Source organism: Chironomus tepperi, unplaced genomic scaffold (genome assembly GCF_022539635.2).
Source record: "Chironomus tepperi strain 1889 unplaced genomic scaffold, CSIRO-AGI_Ctep_v1 contig_58, whole genome shotgun sequence".
In the NCBI taxonomy this organism is placed as follows: Eukaryota; Metazoa; Arthropoda; class Insecta; order Diptera; family Chironomidae; genus Chironomus; species Chironomus tepperi.
Window position 1 is genome coordinate 401,362 of NW_027226180.1, and position 10,999 is coordinate 412,360.

General features: G+C 36.0%; 2 protein-coding genes across 2 annotated transcripts; one reads left to right on the forward strand and one right to left on the reverse strand.

The window, feature by feature from the left end:
* The first annotated feature begins 2,288 nt into the window (after positions 1 to 2,288).
* On the forward strand, positions 2,289 to 4,843 carry LOC139100305 (dipeptidyl peptidase 2-like). The gene is made up of 3 exons (XM_070652932.1): positions 2,289 to 3,659; positions 4,293 to 4,465; positions 4,643 to 4,843. The coding sequence occupies exons 1-3, from the start codon at positions 2,458 to 2,460 to the stop codon at positions 4,741 to 4,743; spliced, it is 1,476 nt and encodes a 491-aa protein (XP_070509033.1). The 5' UTR covers positions 2,289 to 2,457; the 3' UTR covers positions 4,744 to 4,843.
* Positions 4,844 to 8,516: 3,673 nt separating this feature from the next.
* Positions 8,517 to 10,956, reverse strand: LOC139100334 (uncharacterized). Its single transcript, XM_070652955.1, has 3 exons — positions 10,863 to 10,956; positions 10,020 to 10,321; positions 8,517 to 9,814 (listed from the first exon to the last, which is right to left on the reverse strand). The coding sequence occupies exons 1-3, from the start codon at positions 10,933 to 10,935 to the stop codon at positions 9,590 to 9,592; spliced, it is 600 nt and encodes a 199-aa protein (XP_070509056.1). The 5' UTR covers positions 10,936 to 10,956; the 3' UTR covers positions 8,517 to 9,589.
* Positions 10,957 to 10,999: the final 43 nt, after the last annotated feature.

Genomic DNA, 10,999 nt, shown 5'->3' on the forward strand with positions numbered 1-10,999 from the left:
TGATTTTGATAGACCAGCGATCGAGCCAGCTTAAGACGCCAACTGACAAATTCCATGGATTCCAGATTCCATGCAAAGTAAGTAAGCAATTATTTGGCTATACCCAGCCTGATGCTGGTCTGACGTCAAATTTTCATCAAGCTGAGCTCTCCGAACAAGATTTTCCCAAATCAAATTTCCCTTCTAATCAAATTAGAGATTGACTACCAAAAATCCACATCCAACATCCCACCTTTATAACTTTAATAATCTCATTTACCCTCCTTCAAATACCAACAAAAAATTCCTATTCATTCCAACCATAAACCGCACATTTTGCTCATTCTGACTCTAAATTAATAATTAATGAATGGAATTTTCATAATTTTCTGTCTTCTATGGACTATGCTGAACATAAAATAACAGAATATGAAGATTTTTTTGGTTATTCAGTCATGAATTTAATATGAATGAGAAAATCAGACGTCGGATAAATTTGATGTTGTAGATAAAGGACGGTAAAGTGGTAGTCAAGCTAATGAAATTGTGGATTTTGTGGATATTTTGGAGATGTTGAATGAGATTTTTGGAAGGAATGTGTGGTTGTGGGGACGTTGGGTTGTTACTTAAGTCGAAAAATTGCAACTTTTTGTCTATTTGACTCTCTGTAGCACTCTTTGTGCTTGATGTTGAGCTCATGATGCTGGAAATTCGGTATAAAAGTCAGCTGTCTTTATTAACCTGCTTCATTGAACATTCAGATCAATTGTGGTCCTTAATCACTATATAAATGATCTCAACCCCAATTTTAGAGTTGTCAGCCTCTAAAAGCAAAATAAAGCCTCCATTGTGGGTCTGGGTAAGCTTCAGTAGCCATTTAAGGGAGACTACAGCTCACAGTTGATCTGAACGGCCAGCCAAGTACACAAAGGTTCTTACCTCAACTTGAAGACATCTTCAAACACATATGGACCCCTGTCAACTGTGACTAGCTCAATTGGTACCTCCAGCCTTCCAAACACTGTCCTAATTTCACTTTTTGCCATATTTTTGGGTCATTTATCAAGCAGTATTCCAGTCAGACAATTTGTCATATTTGGGATCATTTGGCAAGCAGAATTGATAACGTTCTTGGAGCTAGACTCATTCTAGTCCTGCCAACTCTACCAACCTCTGCTATATATTCTTCCAACAATCCTCAATCTCTAACTGACCATACTTTTTACTATTTAGACTATTTACATAACCTAGAGATGATTATGATATGTCACATCTCCACATAAACAAGTTTTTCCTTTTTATATTCAAAAAAATTAACTTTAAAATATTTAATAGACATAAACAGGAGAGTGAGATAGATGACTTAATGACCAAAAAGAGAGCAAAAGTTCATGTACACATATTAAAATATTTTTATGTGCGGTATGAAAAAAATGACATAATAAAATGGATAATGTCATGTATGGAAAATTGAAGAGGGTCTGGCTTGTTTATAGATAATAACTTTTTGAGGATAATTTAATAATAAAGTGAATTAAATGTTTGAGAATTTTTTGGGAATTTAATTCTTTTGAAAAATTTGAGAATTTGGTCTTTTTGTGGATGTTTTGCAGTTTTTACGCGAATTTTTATAAAGATCCTGTCTACTCCGTTACAAAAAGGTACCCCTCACCACTCAGGGTCAGGTTATTTCCGAGGATACCTCTATTAGACATTTTGAATACTAAGTTCTAAAGAGGTCTGATCCTGTAAGGAAACAAGCAGAAAAAAGCCTATAAATCGTGTTTTATGCAGCCTAATTCTGACCTGAGCTTGGATTTCACCGAATCTGTAAGCCAGATTTATGCCTATAGATGTTTGGTTTATTTACAGTCAAAGACACACAAGCTTGGATACATAGACTGAGGCATTGGAGGATCCCCTTGTTTTCCTGCTCCCGGTCCCGTCCCCAGTCTTTTTCGCACTCCTTATCTCGATCTTAATCTCAAACTGTTGGTCTTTGAAATCTAGACTTCAAGAAAACCTTTGTTCTAGCATGTGACATCTCATAATCTCAATATTGCAGCATTTGACGCAATCACATTGCTGATTTTACTCGTTTAAAAAAAACCAAGTCCCATGATTCATATTCATTTGATAATTTGACATCAAAAGCCGACTCACATGTGTTTATTGTGCAATATCTTGATAATTCGTGGAATATCTTGAGTGGATGTTGAGTGATTAGATTAGGCTAGTATTGGTTGTTTTGGTACATAATGTGAGAGAGTTTGGTGATGTTTCGTTAGTATTTTTGTGAATTTTAAGGAGTCTAGTGCTCAAGTTTAGGGAATAAAGGAACAATAAATTGGAAAATTGGACAATTGAGCCTAAATTAAGTGAAAAAAGCAAGCATCAATAAGATTTGAGTCTAGATCCAATAAAAGGACAATTAAGCTTCAACAATCTTCAGATCAATCCCCACAATACCCACCAAAAATGAAGCTCCAGCTCACCATCCTCATCATAGCCACAACCCTCCACTTCACAACCCCCCAGATCCCCACAACATCACCCCTCAAATTCCCAATCTTCAACCACATGACCAGCAAATTCGCCAACATCCAAACCCCATCCGACTACAAAGTAAGTCCACACATCACCGAAAATTGGATCCAACAACGCATCGATCAATTTAATCCACAAGATCAACGAACATTTTCACAATATTACAGCATGAATGATGAATTTTTTACACCAGGAGGTCCAATATTCATCTTTATGTATATGGCGCCATTCTTCTCATACCTTGGTGAGATGTACCTGTCATATGGACCAGTATATAGCCTCGCTGAGGACTTTAATGGAACTATTGTGTTTCCACATCACAGATACTTTGACAGGTCGCTGGTCTTTGAGGAAACGACAGTTGAAAATTTGAGATTTTTGTCCATAAATCAAGCTATTGAGGATCTGGCACATTTGATTGTGGATTTAAAGTCACACGAAAGTCGAAGGGATTCAGATGTGATTCTTATTGGATGGGACTACGGCGCAAGTATGGCAACTTGGTTTGCACAAAAATATCCACATTTAGTGACGGGAATTTGGGCATCAAATGGTAAATTTAGTCCAAGTTTTGAGCAGCCTGAAGTTGTGCAGATTGTCGAGCAGCAGCTGAGGGACTTTGGGTCACCAGGATGTGCTGACAGAATTGAGAATGCATTTAATCAGATTGAGGACATGATTGCTAATAATCAGTCAAATATCATCCGTAGGAGGTTCAACTTCTGCTTCCCAATTCCGTACCAAAATGGAGACTTGGATGTCATGTACCTATACGAACTCCTAACTACCCATTTCTATGCCTACTCACTTGTATTTGAGAAGTCATACATTGCGGACTATTCATGTGGACGGTTCATGAATGCACAAGTTGAGCATGACTGGGAGGCACTTGGAGCCGTCATTGGACTGTTGAACCTTCCATTTCCAATTTGTTATCCAAATAGCTTCTCATATCAGTTGGAACTAATTAAGGAGAATATTCATGCTGATTGGGAAATGGCACATGGAAGGACATACTTGTATTTGGAGTGTGTAGAGTATGGATTCTTCTATAATTCTGGCGATGGAACTAGTATTTTTGGATCTAAGTTTCCATCAGAATTTTATAAGCATGTTTGTGAGGATGTCTTTGGGTGAGTTTTTGATGATTTTGTTGGAAATTTGGGTTTTTTGGGGATGGTGAACCTAAGGGGTCATATCCAGTGGTGGCCGGTGTCAAATTTCGATAAACCTCTTCAGTTAGACACAAAAATCCAAAAAGCTGCTAAATTTCAGCATTTCGTACCAAAACAATTCAAAGTCTTCTACTCCTTCCCTTACTTACCCTTTCCCTCCCCCTTAAAAATGGTCTGGTTACGCTCCTGATCTTGACACCGGCCAGATGTTGTCTTTTTATCACTTTTGCTTTTCGGCTTTATAATTACTACCTTAATTACACCATATAATCTTTAAAAATTGTATTAAGTACCACTTAACCTATCTGATAAGATAAGTAATGCCGTTAATAAACAAAACCCGAATAGCACGTGTCGGCTAATTTGTCCAAAATCAATTCTAGTGGATAACTTGACATGATGTCTGGTTAATAACAAGAGCTACGATTGAGTACACAGTCGTATCTATTCGATTGTATAGACCTATCTGTCAAGTTGTCCACTCGGTCCGGTATCAGCTCAGAGTGACTCTGACATGGTGACGGAAAATTGATCGAACTACTGACTCAAGCCATTCGGAAAAAGAACTAATTTAATATTCAAAAATTACAGAATAACTGGAGAACAAATGGAATTGAATTATCAAAGATTCACTACATCGCATGGAGGACGTCAACCAGTTGTGAGAAATGCTTACTTTACATACGGTGCTGTAAATCCTTGGATTCATGAAGGAATTGACAAAGCATCGATCGTTAATTCATCTTATTATGAATCAATTCCATGTAAGTATTTTAGAATTTTGTCTAAAGCTTAGCAAGGCTCAAATTGAAATTCACTAAAATTGTTGCTGAGTCTAGCCTAATCTTTGGAACTGATAAGAATCATGAGAAATTCAGAAAATTCCTCAATTATGACTTTTCAATCACTAATTTATAATTAAATTTTTTTGTAAATTTTAGACCGAAGTGTTCACGCTGAACTGAGTCTGGACATTCAAGATCCACACTTTGCAGAAGTCAGAAGAAGAGTTTTCTCGGCAATTCGCAGATGGTTGAGATAATAACTGAATAAATTCTTAGATTTTAAAAGAATTATTGTAAATATACTGAATAAAATACATCCTGAAAAGCACACAGTGTAGAAATTGTCAATAAATCCAAGTTTAACTCTAGTTTGAGGTTATATTTCATCGAATCTGAACTGTAATTTGAGTCACTTTCCTTATTGGGGGATGAAAACCCCTCAAAAGTCTAGAATTTCCAATTTTCGAACTCATTCGCAGTCCAAATGAACTCTAAAGTTCAACTTTGTTGAATTTTTGACTCCAATTAAGTCTTGCCAACTCTGCTTACAGCCCCTGACCTCCTGAATAGATTCCTGTCTAACTTACCCAATCCTCTGTGTCTGAGTCTGAACAATGTGTCCAAAAATACAATAAATCATTAAAAAATTCAATTCTCAAATGACTTCATGTCTTCCTCACAACTTTTTACACCAGTAACAAGACAATTGGTCAAGAAATAAAAATAAAAAAGAAGTTTTCTGTTAAAAAATGGAATTTCGGTTGTGCTGTGAATATCAAATAGTTCTAGACATGTTCTTTTATGTGGACAAGTGAAGATGAAATATGTGGAAAATTCGAGTAAGAAGTTGAAAATGTAATTTATTTCTTGAAGTTAGGGAAGGTATGTGTGAAGTTAGATTGGATGATTTATGGGTATGAATGTGGACAAATGGACAGTTTTTTGGAAATTGAACACTTTGAAGGATTGGGACTTGGAATAAAAACGGGGAGGGGAAGTATGAGGGATCGTTAAGTCATTATCGTTGATTATTGAATTTTGACTAGTTTTGACTCGAATTATGTATCAAGTTTAGTCGAATTTGAGTCAAAATTCAAGAAATTTTGTATCAAATAAAGTCGGTTCGAGTCGATTTCGAGCTCAGCTCATTACAGGATGCTCTTATGGAGAGTAGGGGGAAAAAGGGGAGAGAAGGGTAGAGGTAGAGAGTGAAGGGGTTTAAGATTCTGTTATCACATGAAGGAGGAATTGAGGTAGCTTCTTTAAAAAGTCAATTTGATGTGCTACGTCATAAGTGAATTGTCACTCAAAATTGATCCTCAAATCTCCCAATTTTCTCAATTTTCAATACAAATTCCAACATTTTCATGAATTTTCCAATATTCCAAGTAATCCAATCCACCTTCTAATTCTACAAAATAACACAAAAAAGTCATTAAAATCTCCCAAAAAATCCATCAAATCAAATTCACATTTTTTCCCTCAATAATTCAAATCAAATGAATATTTTCAGTCTCAAATAACAGCAGCAACTACACAAAAAATATTATTGAAAATTCATAACTCAATTCATTCAAAATTCAATGATGAATTTATCTAAAAATAGGAATTAGAATGAATGAGGGACGAGCAAAAAACACCAAAAATCCATCAAAAATTTCAAAAATCCAATTTGAAAATTTGCCTTTTTTTTTGTTGTTTTGATTTTTGAATTTTTATTTGAAATTAAATTTGGATATTGTGGATGGATTTTTGGGGTGACTAGGAAGGGATATTTGGGTAGAGATTGACAAATTGTGATCAATAATGAGTCACTGAATAGGATGAGTCGGTTAATTAATTCAAAATTCGGGGCTAGGCTGACGTGACTCTAATATAGTGGTCTGTAAGGTGTTCTGTACGATACCTTGCATTGTAGAGCATTTAATCCGAATCCGGCACTAGGTCAGAGTCACATTAGACTGCCCTTTGGACAACCATCGGCTTAGACGCCAACTAGCTACCCCAAAATCATCAAAAATTCAAAACAAACACACAAAAATTGACAAAAATGGAATTTGAATAAATCCAATAAAAAATACATTTTCAAATGTTCGATTGACCAGAATGTGTCATAAAACAGCACAAAGAAACAAAAACTAAAAAAAAATGGAAATTCATGTCTGACTTGCTTCCTCTGTCCCTTCTTTGTTGTTATACTCAACCACCTCACACTTGAACATTCAGACATGAAAAATATTTTCACATTTGAAAATGAAATAAAAAAATAAAAAATAAAAATTATTCAACTTTTTCGGACGAAACTCATCCTTATTGCTACACACATTTGGAATCATCTTTTGAGGTAGATGATGGGATGTTGTTTTTGGGGGTTCTGAATTGCAATCTCGATCTTCGGTCGCTTGATAGCTCGGTTGCTCAGTCATTCGGTTGCTCAATCATTTGGTTTGCTCAGTCATTCGGTTTGCTCAGTCACTCGGTTTGCTTAGTCACTCGGTTGCTCAGTAACTCGGTTGCTCAGTCACTCGGTTTGCTAAGTCACTCGGTTGCTCAGTTACTCGGTTTGCTCAGTCACTCAGTTTGCTCAGTCACTCGGTTTTCCCAGTCATTCAGTTGCTCAGTCATTCGGTTGCTCAGTCGCTCGGTCTTCGGTCTCTTCGCTCAATAATCCACAAAATACACCGACTTGACCCCCTAAAATCCCCCACAAATCATCTCCTTAATCTACACAAAAACTCATTTCTCATCCAAGCCACAGAGTCTCATTCCCACAACCTTTTTTTTTTTTGCTCCTTTTCACTAGGCAACACACAACAAAATATAGTAAAAATATATTTTTTATTAAATAATAAAAACTCCCCACATTCACATTTGTCAGAAAGTTTTTTTTTTTTACTTTTTCTTTTCCTCAGAAAAAAGATGATCCATTGGTCCGTTGGGAAATTGTGTGTGTGTGTGTGGCAGTTGAGAGTGAGAAAAAAAAGAAAAGAAGGAAAGGAAATGAAAATGAAAATTGCGGACAGAGGTCATGATGGTGAAGGAGAGGGAGGGGAGGGAGGAGGGTTAAGGTTGAGGGATGTCACTGGATTGAGTGTCTTTTGGGGATATTTTGAAGATTTTTTGCAATTTTTTGGTATTTTTTGCGGAATTTTAAAATTGAAAAAACTTAAGAAAAAAACTGAAAAAATCCTAAAAAAATTCAAGTTGCGCCTTAATTTTCCACACTTTAGTTCCAACTTCCTTCAATTATCCTCCAAATTCTGTTGCTGCTCCCTCTTATATCCCCAGCGACCATTTTGATGACTCTCGCTTTGCCTTGACTACTTACAGTTATAACTCATTCTCATTTCCATTTCCATTCTTCATTCCTCTTGTCTTGTTACACGATCCTCATTTGGTTCTGTTGCTGCTGCTGCGTATGCATACCTATGTGTGATTCTCATTTCATTTAGTGTTATTTGAGCTGTGCCTTGACTTGTTGGTTGTTTAAATCAAGAGAAGATAATAAAAATGAGGGATTTGAATTAAGGATGAATTGTGGATGGATATCAGAGGGGGGAAGGGGGAGGGGGTCATGGGTTGGATGGAAATAGACACTGATTATGTGAATTTTGACCTTTTTTAAAGGAAGTAAAGTTGACTTGATTGATGATTTTTGGGGACAATTTTGGATAATTTTGATTTTTTTTCAATTTTTGAATTTTTTTTGAATTTTTAAATTTTTTGAATTTTTTGAATTTTTTGAATTTTTTGAATTTTTGAATTTTTTGAGTTTTTTAAATTTTTTAAATTTTTTGAATTTTTTGAATTTTTGAATTTTTTGAATTTTTTGAATTTTTTGAATTTTTTGAATTTTTGAGTTTTTTGAGTTTTTTGAGTTTTTTTGAATTTTTTGAATTTTTTAAATTTTTTTTTTTAATTTTTTCAATTTTTTCTTGAATTTTTAAATTTTTTTCAAATTTTATTCAAAATTTCTCAGTCATTCAGGCTCAAAAATCACATCCCAATCCATCCCCATAGCCCCATCCACATCCACACATCAAACAGCCCCAAAAAAAGGAAGCACCAAAAAGGAATAACGGATAATCTAATTTAAAAGTAATAAATCTCCAGTGATTACATTAACATACACAAATAAACATGCAAAAAACAAGCCACAGCTAAAAAAAAATCCACTTCCTTTCTCATCCATATCAAATGTGGTAAATAAATCACAGACGCGAAATTTTTTTTACTGCCTTTTGTTTAAATTCATAGACGAATGAACAGTAAAGAGGGAGTGAAAAAATTGCGCGAAAATGTAAATTTGAGTCAAATTTGTTTGCTCTTTGTTCAAGTCTTGACTTGTTATGAGGAACGAATGTGAGTGCTTTATTGGAATCAACGTTATGGAAAATTTAAAACAATTTTATGGTTTGTTGATGGCTTGAATGTTGGTGAAATTTGATGGATGTGAGGGGGTTGGGGACGGGAATTGGAGTTGCTGCTATCCAGGGGAGCCTCCTGACTCTCATCAAGGGGAGTGAGGGTCTAAAAGTTGAAAATTTGGACTCTGAGCTCTCAATGTCTCGTCAAGTCTGCAACATACCCAAAAGGCACAAGAAAGGATTCCCAATGTCGAGACTGAGACCAGAACTACCCTGGATCACCCGAAGGTAGTCTAGGTCTCGGTCTAGATCTCGGTCTAGGTCTTGGTCTTGGTCTTAGTCTCAGTCTTAGTCTCAGTCTTAGTCTCAGTCTTAGTCTCAGTCTTAGTCTCAGTCTTAGTCTCAGTCTTAGTCTCAGTCTTAGTCTCAGTCTTAGTCTCAGTCTTAGTCTCAGTCTTAGTCTCAGTCTTAGTCTCAGTCTTAGTCTCAGTCTTAGTCTCAGTCTTAGTCTCAGTCTTAGTCTCAGTCTTAGTGTCAGTCTTAGTCTCAGTCTATGTCTCAGTCTATGTCTCAGTCTATGTCTCGTGAATTTGCCGAATCCGAGTCTTTTGGAAGCCTTAGACACAAACTCAGTGCAACATGACTCTTCCATTCTTCCCAAATTCATACCAAACCCAACCACCAACTCAGCTTCATTCCAACATGTCCCCAAAATTCACTTAAAACACTTCACAACCTATCCACTTCTCTGTCCCTTAACCCCTATCACTCCATTTGAGTTCCTCGACTTTTCAGTATCGACAATCTCAAAGTGAACCTTTCTGCATTCAAAGTATCTGATTCCATCAATTATAAGCTCATAAATTGTTATCAGTCGCCAACGTCCGATGTATTGTGGTGGCATTGGATCGACATTGAGGGCCATTAGGGTGAATGGAACCATGTTGAATGTCCATTCAGTCTGAAAAGATACAGGAAATGAAGTTAGTTTTGTGAAAATTGAGGATTTTAGAATTTTACAAAAAATGACCGACAAAAATGAAATTCCAGGGATTTATAATGGGGCTATAAGGGTGTGTACGTCCTAGACGACTGCCTATGCTACACTTGCAATCTTATTCTGACCACAAAACACCTTTTTTCCCCAAAAATACCCAGAACCTTACCCCAGCTTCAATCGGACACTTTGGAAAATGATCCATTGTATAATAAAGTGGCTGAGTCCTATCATGATAAGAATGACAAAAGTCACCATATTTGCCATCGAATCCCAGCATGCTCCATTCACCCTGACTTAGCTTCTCATAAAGAATTCTGCCAGGAACTTTGGTTAAGTCTTTGAGGAACTTGATTGAACCTTGATAAAATGATTGAGATTCATTTGTACGGATGATTTTGAGGTTTGATGTGTCTATTAAGTCTATGTGGAAGCCCTTGATGGTGCTCCAATCTTCGCATGATGAGAGTTCTGGAATAATATAGGAACTGATCAGAAAAGTCTATAAAGTTAAGCCTATATTAAAGTCCCCAAAAAGCACATGGTGTAGAAATTCCGGCTCTAGACTAACTTGACTCTGTTCTGAATGTATATCGAATCAAAGCTGACCTAGGTAAGAATAACGTAAGCCTGGGGATCGATTTTTGGTCATTTCTACGCCGTGTGCCTTTCGAGATTGTAGTTCAGACTCCAGCGGAGATGCCTATTTGGACTTTTGGGGTCCTGATTCTTGAACTCTGGTGTGACACTTAGTTATAATCAGGGTTGTTACAAGACACTCTGTTTTAAAGAATGTAAATGCATATTCCACATAATTTATGTATGCACAGGGAAAAATGTGTGGGTATGTGTGGATATATGTGGATATATGTGGATATTCACACATTTTTACATGTGACATATTTTCAAAACATACCAGATTCTGCGTTTAACAACCCTGTTTATAATTGAGTAACAGGTAGTCAATTTATAGTCAATTCCAGTGGATGACCTACATGTGCTGTATACTTACTTGTATCCGGAATTATCAATATTTTAGCATGTATTAAACTTAAAGTTAGAGCAATAATAAAGATTTGAGACATTTTAAGGTGAATTTGACCTGATTGTCAGTGACTTGACAATATTTTTTGATCAGTGTTATTGACT